Below are 21,557 nucleotides of genomic sequence, written 5' to 3' on the forward strand. Positions count from 1 at the left end.
CAACAGAAGATGCCATTGACTCTACTCAAACTTGGGGTGCAGCCCAAAAGCAGAGTGACTCTGGCAGTTGCTGCTGGTTTCATGAGCTCTGACTGCTGTCCCTTGCTGTCCCAGGAGCTGACACAACTGCTTGTGAAGCTGAGCCACCAACTAAACCAGGGAACTTGCCCAAGTTTAAAAATAATCCCACGAAAACTCTTGGGTCATTGAGCCACCATCCAAGTTCAGAGTTAAGAATAAAGCTGTCCAGGTTCTCAGCCTCAGCTGGATTTGAGCCAGCAAATGAAGGTTTCTCTTTCTAAGGTGAATGATTCTAGGCAGCCTGTGGGAAAAGGGACTAGGCTGAGGGAGGTGAAGCCAATAATCATTAATGGGCTTAGAGGAAATCCAAGTAGGAAAGGGTTTGAATTATAGAAAAATGGCAAAATGCACCAAAGTGACAGCATATTAGTATTCAAAAGCTAAAAGTAAAACCAGTCAGCTTGGGCAGCAGGGAAGATGTCTTTAAGAGTCAGAGCAACCAGGCAGGGGATCAGGCTCCCAAGGGAGATAGTCAAGACACCAGAGTGTTTCCAGCAGAAACAGACAAGATGTGAGAGGGAATGGTATGTGAAGAAATGTGTTCTTGTGATGCAGGGGTGCAGGCTTGAGGTTTTCCTCAGCTGTGCACTGTATGATTAAGATACAAAGAACTCATTACAGACCTGCCATACTTCTCAAGAGGCTAGTGACAGATTGTGGAACACTACAAGTATGGAAAAAGGAAACACTGTGAGGGGAAAAAAAAAAAAACAAACCCAAACCTCAAATCAACAATAACTCCATTTTCCTTTTAAACGGTGAAAATAAATATAAATGTGTGCTCCTTTTGCCTGCTCCTGCAAAATCTAGAGGTGACAAGGATTGGACACAGGTTCTCTCTTCTCCAGGATATATTTTTGTATGGCAAGTCTTCCCATCTATTATCCATGTGGATCTTGCTCGAGTTTGCTAATCCTCCCAGCTGACAGCACAGTAACAGAGGAGGCTATTTCACCCAGCAGACAGTCAAGGACAAAATTTTGTAATGTAGACCTGGCCTCAGGCAGATATTGCTGTTGAGCCGAATTGTTTACATTTTCAAAGTCTTTTTTTTTGCAATCTTGAAGGTTGGATGGACTTCATTAAAAAAAAAAAAAAACAAAAAAAAAAAAAAAAAAAACAAACAAAAAAAAAAAAACAAAAAAAACACCTCTATTTTCTTCTATTTTAAACATTTATTCTGCAGTAAAAGCTGAGAGTCTGATAATATCACATGACACCAGGAGCCCTTTAGAGTCAGCCTACAATGCCCAGGCCTTTAATCTGGCCCAGATGTTATCTCCTACTGTAATAACAAGAAAAGCTATGAAAATATATGTTGAACACATATGAAGGTAAAAGTTAAACTTTACTGTGAGTTTCTAATAATCCTGAAAATAATACCGATTTTGGAATTTAAGTGCCTCAAATGTTGCTCTAAGTTGTTCTGCTTCATATCATTATTCTGCTCACCAGCTGTCACATTCTGTGAGGGAGGGAGAATGTGATATAGACATCTAGACTTAATGAAAACGTTTAGACACGTTGAAATAATGAAGTAGATTTTCTCATGTAGAGGAAATGCAAGAAAGCTGCATTTTACATTGTTTATCCGGAACAAACAAAGTAAGGAGGGAAGTTTTTTTTCAATTGAGGGTGTATTACAAAATCTTAACTATGCAAGAGGGGAAAAGACTATGTTTAAACACAGCACGTTGGCCACTCATATTATTGGTAACACCACTCTAAGCAGCACAAACCCAGCCCAGCACATTTAGTTTAGCAAGGAGGACAATAACGCAGAGCACCCCCGAAAGCGCTGGGAAATAAATCACGCATCATTACATCAGCCGGGCAGCAATTCCTGCTGATAAGGGACGCCTGCTCCCTCTGCTCTGGGAAAGGCCGGCATTTATTGCGTTTCAGTCTGCACACCGCGGGGACGGACCGTAACTTCATTTTGCCGCCCTGCCTGCCGCCCGCCCGCCGGGCGATGCTCCGGCGTTACAGCCCGTTCCAGGATCGGGATCGGGATCGGGATCGGGATGGGGATCGGGATCGGAGCCTTTGTGCTGCCTCTCGGACGCCGCCGCAGCTCTGTGGCAGAAAGTAGTCCCGTCCTCACGGGCCAGAAAACGCATCGCAGGCGGCGGAGGGGGCGAGGGGAGGCAAAGTAGTCCCGCTGGAATGCGGCCGCCCCCCATCTCGCCCCGTCCCTGTGCTCGGGGGGTGCCGTAACCCCGCTCACCTCCCTCCCTTAGGGAGTCCCCCCGGGGCCGCGCGCCCTGCCGGGGCTCTGCCGGCTGCGGAGCTGCCGGGGCGTGTGCGCGATCCCGCCCGGGAGAGGGGAGCTGCACGCCCCAGCGCCCCCGCCCCTCCGCTCCCGCCCTCCCCGATGGGAGCGGTGCCGGGGGCGGGCGCTGCGCCGGGAGCCGGCCGGCCGCGGCGCGGGAGGAGGAGGAAAAGGAAGAGGAGGAGGAGAGGGAGGAGGAGGACTGTATCCCTGCGCCTGTGCGCGCCCGGCGGAGGCGGAGGGGTGGATGGGGGAAGGACCGCGGCGGTCGCGGTGAGGCGGCGGCGGCGGCGGCAGCAGCCGGCATGGAGGGCAGCGCCCGCTCCCGCAGCGGCACGCCGGGGCCAGTGGCCTGCTAGGGACCGGCGAGGGGGGATCTCCCCCGGCCGCCCTTCCCCGCCTCCCGCCCTCCCCTTCCCCGCCGCCTCCCCCGCCCGCCTGGAAGCATGAACTGGCAGCGGAGGTGCTGCTCCCCGCCGCCGCCTCCCCGCCGGTGAGAGCGAGGAGGGAGGGAAGATGGGGGCCGTCCTGCGCAGCCTACTCGCCTGCAGTTTTTGTTCCCTGATGCGAGGTAAGCGGGGCGGGCGGCGGCGGGAGGGGCAGGGGGAAAGTTGCCGGGTTGGTGGCGAGGGGCCATGTTTGGGCGTGCGGGAGGGGAGCGGCGAGGCCTGGCTGCCGGCGGGGCGCGGGGCCCGGCGCGGGGGCAGCGCTCCCTCCCTCGCTCCCGGCCGCCGCCGCCTCCCCGGCTCCTGAGCAACTTCCCGAGCCGCGCCGGGAGCAGCCCGCCCTGCCAGCGGCCACCGAGCCGCCCCATTGTTGTTTTCAAGTTTTGTCTTTTCCTTCTCTTTTCTTTCTTTCTTTTTCTTTTTTTTTTTTTTTTTTTTTTTTTTAAGGGTTCCCCTAAACTACCGCACGCTCCCCCCCGTGTCTCTCTGCAAGCCCAGCAGTCCGTGAGCACCAGCGGCTCTGGGGCAGAGCTCGGCCCCGCCGGTGTCAGGCCGGTCCTGCTGTGCCCACCGCCGGCTTGGTCCCGCTCACCCGCCGCGGTTCCATCCCGCGGGGTGCGGGGGGAGCGCGGAGCCCCCGCGTGCTCGGCATGCGGGAGCGGGGGATGCCCAGGAACCGGTGCTGCACCGACCCTCTCCCCGCAGCCAAGGGAGCGAGGGGAGCAGTGAAGGCTCAGCTCTCAGCTGGGCTGGCGCTGCGCTGGGACTTGAGAGAAGTTTGTGTTTCTCTGGTGAACCATCATGGATGTTCATACAGTTTAAAGGAGCAGTCGAGTGCTGAGATTTTTGATTCTACTTCCCGGCTCCAGCAAAATTTCTTGTCTTGCAGAGCAGAGTGAAAGAAAACAGGATTTTTTTTTTTTTTTTTTTTTTTTTTTTTTAATGCTGTAAACCTAACCACAGTAACTATTATCTGTGTTCAGTCTTTCTGGGAAGAAATCGCCTGTGGTGCTTGCATACATAATGTTTCTGTTTACTTGATTTTGACTTTTTTCATGCTAGAAATGAATTAAGAGATTAATTGCTAACAGTTAATCAACCACATTTTGATTTAGAGTTCCTCCCCATTAGAGTGTTTTGATGAAAGTTAATCTAAAGGTGGTGTAGGTTGAAGTAACTGCTTAGTCTCCAGTTGCTCAGTAATCTGGAAAACAAAGATTTTCATCTCATCCATAGCCTTTTTTTTACCCTGTGCATCTGTTTGCCATATTGTATCCTGTTTGCAGAGATACAAATATATTTATTTGGCATGTGTAACTTTTTATACTTACATTGTGGCTGTTAAACCCCAAATTTTAAAAGTTAAGTTGGCTCTGGAGTATAGGGAGAAACTGTTTCCTGATTAGTTTATTTTAATAAGTAACAATCATACCCATGCTTAATATACCATGTATTTGGCTTTAATTTGATGTTCAGTCCAGTTGAAATGACAGCACAGAAATAGCTTTTGTATGTGATGTCACAGAATATTGTTACAGTAATTTCTGCAAATTAATCTCAAAATAGTGGCACGTGCTTTTGCAAATTTTTGTATACCTCATGCTTAATGGGACACTTTGAAAAAGCATTAAGTCTTTAAATCATATGGCTGTCATTTCTTTTCTCATCTCCCACCACTCTCTATTGCCAAGGACATTTGTATCCCAACAGCGTTTCTGTTTCTTCTGTGTTCATGGTGCCCTGCTGTTTGATTGCCTACCTGAAGTTGTAATCCTCTGTTTGTGACACAATAGTAATTTTCCTACTGGCTAATTGTTACTTTAGATAAAGATAAACAGCAGGGAACAGCTGAACCGTGAAGAAACAAAAATCAAATTTTAATGCATACATCCTCCCTAATAAACAGCATCTATGCAAGTGGAGTAGGTTTGAGTAACATGTGTTGAGTTCAGAAGAGGTGTCAGCAGTTCCTTAATGAGGCAGAGGCAGTGCCAGCATGAGTATGAATAAGCTTATACATGAAAGTAGAGTTGGAGTTATGAAGTTCACTGTTTAGTTTGTGAATTCAGTGTGGTTGAGGATGCCAAGCTGACAGTGCTGGAGACAGAAACCCAGCAAATCTAGTGGTGTGTGTTTCTGGATTGCAGCATCCTCTCTGCTTCCAGAGACAGCCTCCTATTCTCATAGAAAAGACAAATGGACAAAGGTTTATGACAACTGAACTATTACTCTGAAGAAACTGTGGTAGACTTGTTTACCAGTCTGGAAAGGAAAAAAACTCAGTACCCTGGAAATGCATAAGGACTTGAAGAAGTGTGAAGCTGTTACTGGCTAGAAATGGATGCATAGGGTGAGGCACCTGTCTCAAAAATCATCCAAGGACTGCAATAAACCAGATCCTACTGATATTGTCAGGGCAAGTATTTGAATTTCTAAGAGACAGGAGGTTACCATTATGACAGGGTGCTGTAGAGGCTCTGTGGTTTGGGCTTGTTTTTTTTTTTTTTCTTTTTTTACGTTATAGCTGCCAGAAGAAAGGTGTCCCTGGTCTCTGTTCTCTCCTCTTGGTTTGATTTGGGATATTGGGCTTCCACCTCTTTGACCAACAGTGCTTTTTGAAGCCACTCCCTTAGGGTATTCCAGAGGAGTGGAGTTAGAGCTGCTCCATGGCAGCTTTGAGGTGTTCTTCAGGACAGCTGTGAAACCAGTGAGAGAGATAATTGTTAGATAACTGACAGCTGCAAAGAGGCAAAAGCAGTGTCATCACATCTGTCAGGACACTACAGATAACTGCGAAACTGAGGTTTCAACTTTTTAAAAAGTGAAAAATAGAGTTCTTCCTCCACCAGTGTTCATGGCTTGCTTTCTTCTTGAAATAGCTCTCCAGTCAGCATGCAATTGCTGTTTTGTTTTGTCTTTAAACCCTGATCATGCAGGCAGTACCTAAAGCTCTTGCTTGAATAGAAATCTTTTAAAGGATGTTTGTGCAAAGCTACCGAATGTTACAGACTTCTGTGAAGTGAAGAAATGAAAATGTCTTTTTGGTAATGGGTATTTTCAAACTATGCTTTCCTAGAGTTCAAAAGAGAGTTTGTTTGAATCCATTATTATTGTTATAATATTGTTACTGTTTTAATTGATTTTATTCCATTGTTTCTGTTTTCATAAACAGATACTTGGGTTTTTTGTGTTTTTTTTTAAGATAGATCCATTTGCATGTTGTTTAGAAGAGTTTAATGTTCAAAACTTTGCTAAGCAGTGATGTGTTCGAAACTTTGCTAAACTTTGGTGGTGTGTGTGTTGCTGTTGAGGCAGGACAGGAATAATATGACTCCAAGTCAGAAGTCAAGAAGAGAACTTTATTAACAAGTAGTGTTCCTCTTTTATAACCAGGATCAATAAGGTGAAATATGATTGGTCTTAAAAGTGAAAACCTTTCACACCATTGGTGCACTATGAATAGCACATGGTGGCAGAACATATCTATAAACAATATGAACAGAAGGAGAGATAATAATTGTTTACATTCCTTTTGGACTTTTTCCCAGGCTTAGCATCTCTCTCTTTTTCTCTCTGACTGAACTGAGAATATCCATAGTGTGTGCACACATTTTTCTACTGGAAGTCAGAGAAGTGGACAAGGAATATAGGTTTTTACCCCTGAAACACTCAGGTTGGAGACCAAATGTGGCATTTCCAGGTAGAGCATTCAGGTGAAGGGTCTCCTCACCTAGACACTGTGCAATACTATGGCAGTAAGACTTGAAAATATATATTTGTTTTATAATCATGGTCTATTTCTTCACCCAAGCTTGAATCAACCATTTTCTAGTCATGTTTCTTCATTGTGTGATTCCTCAGAAATCAGTGTGCCCTTATCTGCCATTTTCCTCTTTCATCTTTTCATAGAATAGTCTAAAATTAGTGTGATCTAAGGTGTTCCAAAATCCACTATTAATTTTACAGTTCTTTCAGTTGCATCTCTGTGATACAGTTTAGTTATCATCAGATTGCTGTAGATTTTATTTAAAACTGAAAAATTAGGACTGCAAAAGTTTGATGGCAATTTTTACTGTCTTGGAGGTAAGGTAAAGTAGCATTTTTGACAAGATATAGGGATGGTCTAGTCAGAGGTATATGCAGGTAAAGGACTTCTTGTATCCTTCAGCATGAGTTATATGAAGGTATTCAGGTGGAAAACTTTGGTTTTGTTTCATAGCAATACTGGTTAGAGGGGCATGAGCTGTATTCGTGTTTCCTTTTTCCCTAGAGAGTTGCTTCAGTCTGCATTCCCAGAGTTCTAGGTAAGGAATTTGGCTATAAGCAATAGAATATGTAGGAGAGTTTAGGTTTTGTTTTTTGGTGTTTTTTTTTTTTTTTTTTTTTTTGTTTTGTTTGTTTGTTTTTTGTTTGTTTTGTTTTTGTTTTTAAGGATTGGGCATATAGGAACCTTTCAAGCTCTGTCTTTGGGAGCTAGAGAAATCTGATTCCTTTGGACATCTGTAATTCACCTTTATGATGATGTCACATTTCAAAAATGCCAGCTTCAAAAATATCTGCTGCAGTGCATGTAATATGGGATTTACTTTTTAGTTTAAACCAACTAGAGTGAAGATATTTTTTCTTCCCCCTGAGGGAGTGGGCTAGGGCAGGAAAACGGGGAGAAACTGGTCTCAGTTTCTGATCTCTCACCATCCATCTTCCTCTAGCAGCAAGTCTGCAGACTTAAATACTCTATTCTTTGTCCCCAACATATTTAACCTCATTAATTTCTGAAGAAATGTTAAATGGGTTGCTTTGCTGGTGGCATATTCCAGAGTTCCTTGTACCGTAGGGAGGGGTCCATGTTACTGTTGCGTGGTGCCAGAAATGCAGTTGGAACTAAAGCTTTGTTGCACACTCCTGCTTCTGGCTGAGCTGGTGGATCTGCTGTGTCTGGAAGCCTGCTCAGCTCCTTCTCCAGTTCTCCTGCTGGGGAGCCCTCCTGTTCCAGCCCACTCACCTGAGAGCTTTGGGCAGAATTTAGGTAGATAAGGAATTTCCCTCAGATGGACTTGTACCAGTAAGAGGTGTAAGTTGCTTAGAAAGATGTGGAGTGGCATGCAGCTGCCCTGCAGGCTTCAGGGATGGTCTGCTCATGTTCACAGTTGGTGCTTCCCACTTAAAACTGAGCCCTCGAGTTTTAGATGCTGTGCCTCAGCAAGGATGACTGTCGGTGTGTGCACATGAGGTTTGGGATGAGCCAGCAGCCAGTGCTTCCACTTCTGTGCCAAGCACTTTGTAGTGATGACTCTTCCAAAGTGTAATTGCTGTTCAGTGAACGAAGTACATGCTCTCCTAATAACCTTTAGTTTTTTTAGCTCACACATCAGGTGTGGCTTCAGAGTATGTACCACTTGCAGAATTACAGAATACCCAGTGCTCCAAACAAAGGGGCTGTGTCATTCTTTTGTGATAATTGTCCAAGGCTTGAAAGGGGAAAGCTTTGGATCTTTAACAAATGATACATAAATGCTGGATATTGGCACCCTAAATATAAATCAACTTTTTCCAGTTTATGCATTTACCAGGCATGCTGACATAGAGAGCCTTCATTAAACTCTCTAGATATCCTTGTAGTTTATAAATATTTATGTCAGGACATTCACATTGTGAAAGGCTTGCTATTTGCTCCATATGGACAAACTTAACCAGAACACAGTGCTTGCATTTGCAAGTAGAAATGATCTTGTTGTCATTTCTGCTTTTTGATATATTCTCTGGTGAAATGGTTATGAAAATAGGGTGGGGTTTTTGTCTCATTATTATCTTTCCCTGTAGTTGGAACAGTTCCCCACCAATTTCGAATTGGAGTCAAACATACCAGTATATGAATAGAATGGGAATACTGTTAATATCTTATTATTAATAGACTTTTAAGAAACTAACCAGTCAAAGTCTAGGTTAAAAGAAGCAATGCTTTACTTAGTAAAACTTTGTTTCCTTTGCAAAATGTTATAAACTACTTGGAGATAGAAGCATGTTAGTTTAAAAGCTGGAATGCTTTTTGAGCTTCAGTATTTATATGGGGAGAACAATAAGGAAATGTTTTTAGTAGAAACAGACATGGAAAATGGCAACATTCATACAGATTTTTTTAGGATCTTGTTACAGGATCACATTACCTAAATAGAATTACTCCCTTGTGATATAATAAATGCAGCAATAATGGGATTATAGTTTTAATTCTGTTTATGAGGGCCATGTGTGAGTTCTTGATGTCCAATTTGAAAAGTAATCATATTTGAGACAGTAATCATATTTAATCAACTAGCTATATCATTTTGCTTAATCAAAAATGGTTTGTTTTCTTCTCTGATACCTTTATATTTTTCCGTTATTCCTCCCCTCTCTGCCCATTTAGGTCCCAGAAGAAAAATACAGTTTGTATGTAGTGTGCTGGGGTTTTTTAACTATTTGTGCCTCTAGAATTCCTTAATAACAAAGATTCTCCTCTCTCCATTGTCAGAGTTCAAGCTTATAGAAAGTAGCTGATATGTTTACTGGAATTCTGGAAGTTAAGGATACGTGGAAAGTAACAGAAATTTAAGGTGCTATAGAATTTTAAACTTTGTTCCCTTGGTTGTTCTGTCAAAGCAGGGAATAAAACTACTACTTATAGTATTAGTGTTAATTAAAATATTATCACTTTGAAAATACAAGAATCCTCTTGTCCACACACAGATTAATAGAGAAAGAATATTAAGAATAACAGAGGAGTAGGAATCTGTAGACTTTGTATCTTATAAGCTCTACAAGGACCTTATAAGATACAAGGTCTATAAATTATAAGACCTTGAGTCTTTATTATGCCAATTTAGAAAATGCACTGATGTTCTTATAACTCAAAAACCTAACTGAAGCTCAGCAGTTACCCTTTTACCCTGTAGATAATGGTAAAATGAGTAATGTAATTCCAAGTTGGGTGGTTTTGTGTTTATGGGTTTATTGGTTTTTCTTTTGAGTTTCCAGAAATGATTCCCATTAAATTTGAAAAAGACAAGGTCGTTCACTTTTTCCAAGGGTTTCCACATGTATGAGAGTGTGTGTGTGTTGTTTCATGGGGTGGTTTGTTTGTTTTTTTTCTATGTGTTATTACAACTAATGTAAGCCTGTTGAACATTTGACATTAGTAGTGCTGGGATATTAAAAGTATGAGAGTTGAAAGTATGCTTCAATAGTTTTTTACAAAATAAAAATTAAATGTCCAACAATTCTCAAAATTATTGAAGTATGTCTTCATCTTTCCTTACCTTATTAAAAAAGAGTCCATAAATATTAATTTGAACTGGGGTCTTTCATGCTAAATTCTATGTTCCTGCTTTACAATAACTTCCTGGTAGTGCTTAAGAAATCTAAACTAACAAAAAAATCCCAGCATCTAAACAGAATAAATAAGCTGTTTTATTTGATTTGGTTTTTACCTGGTGAGACAAACTGACACACTTCAGAAAATATTTTTTGAGTATCTTTTAGACTGGTGTGCAGCCTTGGATAAATGGTTGGAAAAGTCGTCTGAGAGTAGTTCATTGCCTGTGAGCTTCTTGTCAGTGTGGAGAAAGGCTTTATTTGTTGTAAGTGTGCTGCTGTTGAGGGTGTGAGTTCTTTGATCCATGTGGAACTAAGAGCAATTGGGGTAAGACCCCATGGCTTGGGCTGTTCCCATGTGCTTGGGTTGCACCCCAGCAAAGGAGGTGAGTAAACTAGTGGGAGTGACAGAGAGTAACACTTCCAGGCCATTCCTGACCAGATGTGCACCCTCAAATGTGAGCTGTTTAGGCTGGAACACGTGAGCTGCAGTTGCTCCAGAGTAGCGGCAAACCTTGGGGCATTCCCACCTCGGCTTACCAGGGTGTACAAAGTGTGTCTTGTAGCCTTTAGCCTTCCTAGAATTTGGGAAATGGGCTCTAGCTGTCCCAGCACCACAGTGTTGTGTCTCGGTGCTGTCCTTCAGTGGAGGGACTCAGCTTCAACAGCTTCCTGAGGAATATCATCCAGGCTTTTGGTTTGTTTTCTCACTGTTAGAAGCACTGTAGGAAAAGGTGATGCCAAAAGGTGTGAAGGGCAGTGTTTTGTTTCAGTGTGATCCAGTTCTCTTCCCTGTCTTCACAGTGCTTAGCTTAGATGGCAGAATACCATCCCTACTGAGATGTGGGATTCTCACTGGTGGAGACAAACAAGACTTTTCTGCAGGAGCAGAGGTGTTTGCTAATTAACTTTTTCATTAAACAGATCGTGTTGATTTAAATAGGGGAGTTGCCAGTGGAACTGGGGAAGTATTGCCAATGTGTGTGGAACTGGTATGACTTCATTTGCAGTGCTGTGTGTTATTCTGACAACCATTTGAGAAGCTGGAAGAGTATTGAAGGAAGATTATGAGGACACCTGAGAAAATGAGCTGTGTAATGTTGAAATTCTGCAGACATGAATGTGGATCATGGAAGTACTTGATTGCACATCCCTAAAGAGCCTTCCTGCTTTCCATAGCCTGCAGTTTGCCCTGGAAAGTGCCAGGTCACCTTTATTTTGCTGCTGCTCTATAACCAGAAGGGTCATGGAAAGGAGGTGGTGGTGTTTCGTGGCAATGCAGCTGCAAGATGATTCATCAGCTCTCTGCTCATCCTGTTGTCAGCCAGGTAGATTCAGAATATAAAGTTAGAAAAATGTCAGAGCTAAAGTGCTGTGTTCCATCCCCATGAGAGTGAAATCAAAAGAATTTCAGAACAGGGGAGTCCATGTTACAGAAAGGTGGACAAAAGATCTGTGTGAGTGTGCTACCTAGCACTGAGAAGAGCCACGCTCTGGTAATCCTGCTGTATGGCTCTGTTGCCAGTGGGATGATTTGGCAGGTGATACCTGCTATTCAGAAGGTTTTTTGCCTGTCATGGACTGAGACTTCATGGTGTATTTCAGTCATGAGTGCTTTTGCTATAATCTGGCAGGTCTATTGGCTTTTTATGCCTGGACCTGGTATTTCTATTCTTTCCTGAAGTCCTTCTTCTTTTTTCTTTTTCTTCCTCTCATTCTCATGTCTCCATCCTTCTATCTTTAGTAAGGTAATTTTTTCCCTGTATTTAGCAGGTTAAAGGATGACTAACTGCCTCTGTACCAGCTAGTCCTGCAGGATGTCTTGGTCTATAAAGCTAGTATCTGGCCAAAGGCCTGAAAACAGTAAAGTTTAGTGCAGAATCCAAATGCTGTTGTTGTCTAGCTTGGTGTCTTTGCTGTTGCACTGATCTGGCTACTCTTCTCCTTCACTGACCTGCTGCTCCTGTGACCTTTTGAGTTACCATCTGAACAGCCCTTGCATGGCTTTAACCTGAGGAGTATATTTAAGGTTAGCTGAAAAGAGGAGAAAAATCCCTTTCTGCCAAGTTTGTGCTGCCTCATGTGTGTTTACTAAATTCCTGGTTGCCTGCTGTGTCCTGCAAGTATATTTGTGAGAATGAGTTTCACAGAGAAGCGTGCTCTCTGTTCACAGTGAAAGAGGAATGATGGGCACTATTAAATCAGTTAATTATTTTTATTTTTAAAAATGGAACTGGGAACTGTCTTCTGTGGAAAAAATTGGGAAAGTGCTGTGATGGAGAACTGGGTGCAAAATCCTGGCCTGTTGCTTGCTGTGCTTTAAAACTCTTATGTATTTCCTGATGATTTTATTGTTTGCTTGAAAATATAAACCATCTCTGTATAAGTTTCTTGAGGCTATTTAGAAAAATTTATGTTAATTTTCAAATTGACTCTCTTCTTATTTGATACAAGTCTCCCAGGCTTTCTTCCCAATGCTACCTCGATCTTTTCATTCTTGCTTCTCCAAACTGAGCAGCAAAACTCAAACATTTGCAGAAAATAAATATACAGAATTTCTTGGAAGCATGAGCAGTGATGAAGAAATTTGAAACCCAGGGAGTGAAGGGTCCTCACAACTGACTGCTCCTGAGTCCTTGTGCCAGTCCAGAAACTTTTCCTTACATTCTTGTGTTGGTTCTCTATGGAACATCTTGGGGATGATTATTGTATTGCATACAAGGAGTTTTGTGTATTGAATGGTTTTAGGGAGGTTGCAGTTAATTTTCTTTGCTGGTTATCTATGTCCATTTCTCTGCTTTTCCTTCTCTTATGAGCTGAATGTGAATGCATTGTCATTCTGTCAAGGCATTTGGAGTCCTTGCTTACTGTGCCTCATCCAGGTCAGCGTGTATTTGTTTGGTACATCTCATCACTGTCGCCTCTCCAGTCCTCGCATTTGCTGTCCTCATAGCAGTGTGCTTGGCAGTGCCAATTCACTTTAGACACTCAGAGTTCTTCAGCAAGACTTTTAAAAGATGGGGAGTATTCCCTTCCCAACTCAATGGCATCATCTTTCAGTGTGACAATCCAGGGGGTTTCTTCCTGTGTCTTCAACATGGATATTTCTTTCCATAATGTCAGCAGTTGCTCAGTGGTATCCACACTGTGATTCTGTGGCAGGTTGCCACAACTTATCAGTGGCCACCTCTGCTCTGAGTCCTCTTCTTTAACTGGAGGTTCATGAGGAACTGGTTCAGTTAATTAGTCAAAGCTGATGCAGTCCTTCCTTTCCCTGCTGTGCTAGTGCTTATATTGATTTGATTTTTTGGTCTGAACTGATTCTAGATGATGGCTGGCTAAAAAATTGCTTTTTGGCAGGCGGTGGGGAGAGCCCAGTAGCCTTCTGCTGGTTTAGCTTCCTGCATTGTCTCGCCTGCATTGTGGCATGGGACAAGTGCTTGAGCCAATGCAGAAGAGGGGTCAGGAATGGACAGCTGGAAGTGAAGCTGGGGAGAAAGGAGATGGCTGCAGTCACATCTTGAGCAGATACAGCAGGCTGCCAGTGGAAGGGGGAGAGCTGCTCCCCCTTCCAGCTCCCTGCTGCTCGCCTTATGTCAGCTTTGGAGTTTTCTGAACCACTTCTTGAGTTGACTCAACTTGCTAACCCAGTCAAACCTTTCGCTGATGTTGTGATTTGAATCAGCTTGGGAGGGGGCTCTTAACAGAGGGACGGGGTAGAAAGTGGTATTGCTGGGATTTGAGACTGAGAAAAAAGGGTTTGGGGGAAATGAGTGTGTGCTAATTGTTTTTGCCAGGCTAAACTCCATGTCAGTGAAAAAGAATGAGCATGATGAAGGTAACACTGCCCTTGCCTCATAGCACCCAGAGCTGTCCTGGATCACTGAAGGTAGAAAGGAGAAAGTGGAAATTTGTGGAAAAGGCCACTGGACTAGTTAAAGAAAAGCATGACAAATTCTGACAGCTTTAAATTTCCATTGAAACACCAAAAAGATTAAAAATCCTTTTTAGCTGGTACAGTGCACATTTTATGTTGGTTTGTCACTTTGCATCCTGTGGGCAGCAGCATTTTATGCCTGTAACAGATGCCCATAAGTCAGAGTACAAAGCAAGACTTGAGTAAACAAGTGCAAGGGAAAGCAGACTTGAGTGTCCTGGGGATTAGCAACTTTCAGTAAGAGAGACAGGAGCTGCAGCCAAGAGAAATATGTGGTGTAAGAACTGGAGTTTGGCATTGGGAAGAAGGATGCTGGTAGAATTCTACTAGTAAAAGTAAGGCAAAAAAGATAATGTCTGGACTTTAATACTGCACGTGGTAAACTTAGGAAAGGTCTTACCTGAACATTGCAGTTAAGAAACAGTTACAGGCTCAGTGACCACTACTGGCAGAAGTTTCTTACCATGCAAATTATTTTTGTTGCAGTTGAAATGTGTTGAACTTGAGTTTTTTGAGTTTTTGTAACTTTTGTGTTCTTTAAGGAAACATTTTTTCTTGATGGTGGATACAAAAAAAAATATCCCTCAGTTTATAACTAAGCATAACTCTTACTCTGTATTGGGTACTTTAATTAGAAGAATCACCTGCATGTAGACCTCTCAAGTCATAGAGGACGTAGTAATATTCATTACTATTTCTGTTCTTGATTTCCAGGATGGGTGTTTTTATCTTTCAAGAATATGTGCTTCTCTTCAATGTATTGTGGTTTGTTGTAGTTACACTATATTTTGTTATGTCTACAGAAAGAGAAATAAAAACACGTAAAGAGTTCAGCTTCTTAAAATCTGAAATGTATCTTTTTGCCTTATTATAACTTAACTGCCAAATAGTTGCCCAGCTTTGAAAGGGGATGCTCTTGGACTTCTTCCCAGGTTATTAGCACAGTTCATAACTTCATTATTCAAGAAAGCCATCTCTTCAATGTCCTGTGCTTTCGAAGCTGGGAGAGGGTGGGATCTTCTGGCACAATTTTGCTCTTGGCACTGCTGTCTGGGTGAAGTAAATGCAGAGATGATACTCAGTCCTAATGCTGCCAACTTCAGTGACTGGGTTTTATAGCACATTGAAGCCTTAGTGTGTTCTGGGAAGGGCTGGAGGCGGTGGGGAACAAACCTGGTTTTTATTATTTTGGTGATGCAGGCTTCATTCCTGAATGTCGCAACAAATTGGAAAGCTTAACGTGCTCATCTGCCAGCCCTTTGGAATGTGTTACAAGTTGAGGCTTTGTATCAATCTGCATGAAGCTACACATCCTAAATGTAGCTGTGTTTCTCCTTAGTTGTCATTCAGCTAAGCTGTCTCATTGCTGCAGAGGTGTTTGTCTGTGGTCCCTGCTCAGCCAGCCAGTCTGAGCTCCAGCAGGGAGTGAGTAACCTCTGCAGCGTGGCTGTGTGAGGCTCAGCAGTGCCTTCAGGCCTGGCTGATTACCTGGTGTGCCAGTTCAGTGCATGCTGTGTGCAAGGGTGCTCCACGTTGCACATAATAATGAAGTTTGTACTCACTGGTGTGTGGAGTGTGCCAGCTGGCTGCACACTCCTGTGTGCACTAGATGACACTGAGCTGGCTGTTAACTAGATTTTTCAGGTTACAGTTGTAGGTAGGCTTTAAAAAGTAAAGGTTTTTAATGTATTACATTTTTTTACACCTTGCAGTTTATAGTATTACAATTTTTTACGCCTTGCAGTTTATTGAATACTTTTTTTCTGAAACATGTGGTCTTCGTAAGCAATCTGCCCTTCAAGAAAATGTACTTAGGGGTGGAAAATTATGCAAGGAAGGGAAGGAGATAGCAAAGTAAGGTAATAATAAATTCTTAATATAAAGATTCTCCATCTAATTTTAAAAAGTCTACCCCTTCTTCATGGGAAAATAATCTCTAAACTTGCATGTTTTTTTTCCACAATAAAAAATTGTATTTGTATTCCCTTCTCCAGAAAGCAAATTTGGTATTACTAAAACTAACAAAGTTTCACCCCTCCCTTGTTCTGTCTAAAGTTCAGCATAAATCAAGTTATATTCAGTGTTTCTAAATTGTGGATGACAGTCTAAGCAATTCAGTTTTCTTAAAGACCAACAAAACTCCCACCACCCCAAAACATATATAGAACTCATTTAATTGCAGATAGATGAATGATGGTTCTTAGTTCTTTCAGCTTCTCCCAATTCACATGTGACAGGGTCTTTGAGAAATTGTTTTGTCATAAGATAATGAGGGGAGTAGTCTGATCCTGGAAACCAGCTTTTGAATTTACTCAAGTCTGTTAGTATTTCCAGTTTCAGTGTGAGTTTGGCATGCAGGGAACTGTTCCTCTCCTGGCAGTGTGGCCCTTGACATCACTGAGCCATGCATGTCCTTTGCCCTGTAATTTTTGACCTTTTGGTTTGGATGTCCATCCTGCTGCAGATTTGAAGTGCCCACCTATGCTGAAGAGTAAATCTGCAAGATCCCTGTGAAATTTGTGTGGTGACAGGTAGAGGAGCATTTATAGATCTAAATGCCTCTCTAGAGCTCTGGTGCTACAGTTTCTGAGTAAATGCAGGGAACGGTAGAAATGTTTTCTGGTAGTGGGTTTTAAAGGGTGTCATTGTCTGCCTTATACAAATGTAGTATTTTTCTGAACCTTTTGTTGAAATAGGAATGAGGCTGGAATTTTCATCATGCTATATATAGCTTGTGGTTAAGGACAATTAAGCAGGCATATTACATTTAAGAAGCTGTCTTTTTTCATGGTTACTGCTTTACATTAGTCATCTTAGGTGTTATGAAAAATATAAAGACTGTGCAAACTGACAGGGTAAGCAAATAAAGCATATAAAATCAAGGCTTTGTGTTAGAGAACACAGCAGGGATGGTAGAGTTGAGTTTGAAAGAACTGTGTTTTGTCCATTCCTGTAGAATTATTTTTCTCTGTACCTCCTCATGCTACCTTCAACACTGTAAACCAACATTTGCCTCATGCTGTGCAATGAATTTTGTATTTTTATGTATTCTATATAAAATGTCTGAGATATATAATTTAAGGGAATATTGACATGCAGGTGGCTCTGATAGCTTGACATGACTTATGTTTCTATAGAGGTGCAGTGTATATTACTAAATTCTATCAAGAAAAGTAATCCTTGCTCAGGTGAGCCAGTACTGAATGCTTAGAAAACTGCTTTACTCATCTTTCTGATCATTCTCTACAGAGCAGTGTCATTTGGCATTTCAAACCTCCATTTTCTTTGTTCTCTCCCTTCTTCTTTAATGTTATTTTAATAATGCACAACCCAGAATAGTGAGCTGCCCATTACGAAGACTTGTAACCAAGTTGAAAAGGTTTGAGTCGGTGCTTTTTAGTCAAACTTCAAAATGGCTCTCCGGCATTTCTTAGTTTTACAAACATACTCTTAAATCTGTAGCTACTGATGACCTGACACACTGTCACAGTGCAAGCTATGTTTGGTATGAGTGATGCTAACACCCCTGTCTGTGTGTCCTCCCGTTTCTGTCCCGTGTGCAGCTGCCCCGCTGCTGCTGTACGCGAACCGCCGGGATCTGCGGCTGGTGGATGCTGCCCACGGCAAGGAGAACGCCACGGTGATCGTGGGGGGCCTGGAGGACGCGGCCGCCGTGGACTTCGTGTTCCTCAAGGGCTTGATTTACTGGAGTGATGTCAGCGAGGAAGCCATCAAACGGACAGAGTTCAATAAATCCGGGAGCGTACAAAACGTGGTCGTTTCTGGACTTCTGTCGCCCGACGGGCTGGCCTGTGACTGGCTGGGGGAGAAGTTGTACTGGACAGATTCAGAAACAAATCGGATTGAGGTTTCTAACTTAGATGGATCACTGAGGAAAGTTTTGTTTTGGCAAGAATTGGATCAACCCAGAGCAATTGCCTTAGATCCTGCAAGAGGGTAAGTCTTTTTTAAAATAGTTACAAATACCAAAATTTGTACTATTTCTTGTTTGTTGAATGATTTCAAATGCTGTTATCAAAGTTATCCTAAGCCATTTTGCATCATTTGTTTCTTTCTATTGGTGCGATTTGCAGACTTGTGAAATTCCATTCATATTGGTTTGTGAACAATCAAGAATCATCAGACTTTAGAAAACAGTACTAGAAACTTAGTTGGGCTGTAGTGCAGAAGATTAGCAGAAATGGAGAAGTTCTAAAAAGCTGTGTTAGTGGCCTGTGAACAGACAGACGTGTGCCTCTCTGAAGTGTCAGGAAATGAAATTTTTTTGAGTGTTATTCATTGTTGATATTCATGCTTTATTGAAGTATCTGAAGAAATGGGAGAAGTCAACATACTGTACTAATAACAACTTGAGATGTGTTTTGAAGCTTAATCAGAAAATTTACGAGAAGCTCCTTTCCCCACCCTTGGGAGGAACTCCTGTTTTAAAAATCCTGTGGTTTTGTCTCAGCTCCTTCTAGAACTGATGTTATATTCTCAGTTCCCATTTGAGTCCCTGGATGTGGCTCTTTTTGCTCTGTTCTTGGAACAAAGCAGTGTTTGCCAACAATGGAAAATTCATTGGAGTTTTGGTGATGTTATGTGAATGGCTGGCTTGAGGTTTTGTCTGTGACAAAGCATTTGGGAGAACCAAAGTGGAATACTAATGGACTATCCTTGATGCTGTGTATTTTTTTGAAAATATTTTACATCTGTAGCATAGAATGAATTTTTACTGCAATTTTTTTTTCTTGAACAAGCAAGGAAAAAACTTGTTGTACTGCCATTTCGCATGTTTTTCAGCCAACTCTTTTTTAGGGGTGGCAAATTAGTGTCTTGTTTCTTTGGAAAGATGAGGGTTGCATTTCACTGCTTGCCATTTGTTTGCGTTATAATTTTTGTTTGACTTTTTTCCTCCAAAAGAAGAAAATCTCTGCAAAACACAGCTTCTTTCCTGAACTTCATAGAAACACTATATCTTGAGTATTTTCTTACTCAGTTCCAATAGTTCTTTGACAATTTATAAACAGAAGATATGTTTATTTGCTGGTACCCATATTTCAAGCTTTGGAAATAACAAAAGTCTGTATGTATGCTTTTTCCATGTATTTGCAACCTGTAAATTGGAGGCAATGATAGTGTTAGTTGTATTTTATTAGATTCTAAAACCCTTTAAGAGTGTAAGGAAAGTGTAATATTCATATCTTTTCTACCCACCATCCTGAAAGTGAGAGAAAAAGGAAGGAAGCACACATTTAAAGTGGCTTTGATTTGGTTTGTAACCAGAGGGAAGGAGATTCTTGTTGGTTAGCAGTAAAGCTCACTGTTATGAAGCCAGTTGGTCTTTTTTTAGAACAGTGTTTGTAGTTTCTGAATGTGCAGAGTAGTATGCTCAGCAATCCCAACTTGATGTTTGCATACTCCTTACTCCTTCTTAATACTTTACACCAAGAGGAAAAGACAAGAAGAAAAATGAAATAGGTCAAAAGTAAAGCAAACCTGTAACGTTTCTATCCTGGTGATCTGTTAAAGCAGTAGGAGTAAACACTCCTAAAAATATGCTGAAATTTAAACCAAAACAAACAAAAAAGCAAACACCAAACCCCTTTCACCAACTCAAAAAAAACCCCTCTAACCAAAGCAAAAAAAAAAAAAAAAATCTCTCCAGCAACTGTAATTTAAGGACAAAATATTTTTTTTCTTCCAAATTTTTGAAGGTCACTTTCTAAGTTGTTATGTGAAGAGTATGTTTTGAGAAGGTAATACAGCAGTATATCCACTTTCTGGTTTACCATGTTGCAGGTGCAAAACTTGCAGTTCTCACATGCAGTTTTATAACAGAAAACCTTTCAGTTTTTAATAAATTTGGTTACATTTCAGAACAGCCTCTGAAGCTTGAAATATAGGTGGAAGGGTGACATGAGTACAGAGATGTAAATTTAAAAAGAAAAATAATTCCCCAAACTGTTCTTGTATGGATGCTTCTTTCACTAGTATTTGCATTTTTTTTTTAGTCCTGTGTTTGTCTTTTTGGTTTCAAGATATTGCCTGGCAAATAGTGGTAGGAGTAAGCCATAAAAAATTCTAAGAGCAGTTAATAAAAAATGAAACCTGGAAAAGCAAACCTCCTCCTCATGTTTTCATGCAGTATAATCCACCTCCCATTATGCTCTGACAATGTTTGTTTCAGATGCAATTTTCTAAACTTGCAATTCATGAAAAAAAATAATTTAGCAGGAAAACTTAGACTAAGGTCATCTTTACCAATTAGTTCAGTTTCTCATCAAAGTTAAATTGTGAAAAATAATTTATCTAACTTAGCATGCATCAAGTGTTTAATGAAATATCTGAAAGCTGATATAAGTCCCAAACCATTAGTCTTTTCTGGGGTTGGATGTATATTTATTTTTTTATGGATGTATATTTATATTAAATGTATCTGTCTTGCTGAAAACATGAGAATGCCTGCTTGGAAATTAAATGTTAACAGTATGAACTAGCAGAGATACATAGTGATGAATAATGCATTTTCTTGGAAGTGTCTCACATAGCGAAATTTGGTAAAATTTAAGTGTTTCACCAGTGCTCTGGTCTTTCTCACAACTGCTGCTGTAGGATACTCCAGGGTTGTGAAGGTCACTGCTTGGTGCTGTGATGCTTTGGAGGAATGTCATTGGGCTCTTTCAGAGCACGTTACAGAAACAGTTGAGGCATTAAAGAAAAAGTGGTTTTGGGCAGCTTTACTTCACTGCCATCAGGTGATTGTGTGTGAGGTTCTATGTGTAACTGAGATACTGGAGTTCAAGTTAGACTTGGTTCCCATGTCTGTTATCAGTAATAAAAATGCAGTGGATTTACTAATGGAAAATATTTATTATCTGGTAACTGAGGCACAGCAGCCAAGTCTGGGTTTTTTTTTTACTTAGTGTAGGAGGGCATTAAAATCTGAAACATCTATATTCTTCTCACTGGCCATCTCCTATGTACATTCTGAGGTTTGAGCTTCTCATTGCTCATGTTCATACACTACAACTTCCTTGTTTTACTTGTCTTGATACTCAATAAAATACTCTGTTTGTAGTAGGAAAGAGAAGGGCCCCAAGATAAAGGTGAGGGGAATGGGGTGTTAGTTCAGCCTTCTTTTGAAGTGAGCTGGCAGGTTCCAGGAAGGCTCCTTGGTCCTATCCATCCTTTCTGGAATGTTTTCCTGACTGGTGTTAAACACGAGACCCTTTTTAATAAGATCTGCAGCTGGGGCAGCACTGACACTTTAGTGGTGACTTTTTGCCAGGAGAAGACCAAGTGCTAGATCAACAAGTGCAGGAGAGCACTGTATTCAAGAGCAGCTCACATGAAAGTTGAGCAAGTAGAAAAGAGATTTTTCTGCTTTGGCATTCAAGTTGGAAAAAAAAAAGGTATATCCAGATTCTTGAGCAAGTACTGCTTTAAAGTGCAGTATTGTATATTTCTACTG

The 21,557-nt window shown here is 41.6% G+C and overlaps 1 protein-coding gene across 1 annotated transcript in view; it reads left to right on the plus strand.

Annotated features, from left to right (window-relative positions):
* The first annotated feature begins 2,677 nt into the window (after positions 1–2,677).
* Positions 2,678–21,557, plus strand: part of LRP6 (LDL receptor related protein 6) — a 116,344-nt gene continuing 97,464 nt past the window's right edge. Inside the window, exons 1-2 of the mRNA XM_053977922.1 lie at positions 2,678–2,924; positions 17,647–18,040. Of these exons, the coding sequence (XP_053833897.1) occupies positions 2,870–2,924; positions 17,647–18,040 (449 nt within the window). The 5' untranslated portion in view covers positions 2,678–2,869. The remainder of the gene's footprint in view (positions 2,925–17,646; positions 18,041–21,557) is intronic.

The sequence above is a fragment of the Vidua macroura genome, chromosome 5, assembly GCF_024509145.1.
Source record: "Vidua macroura isolate BioBank_ID:100142 chromosome 5, ASM2450914v1, whole genome shotgun sequence".
NCBI classification, from domain to species: domain Eukaryota; kingdom Metazoa; phylum Chordata; class Aves; order Passeriformes; family Viduidae; genus Vidua; species Vidua macroura.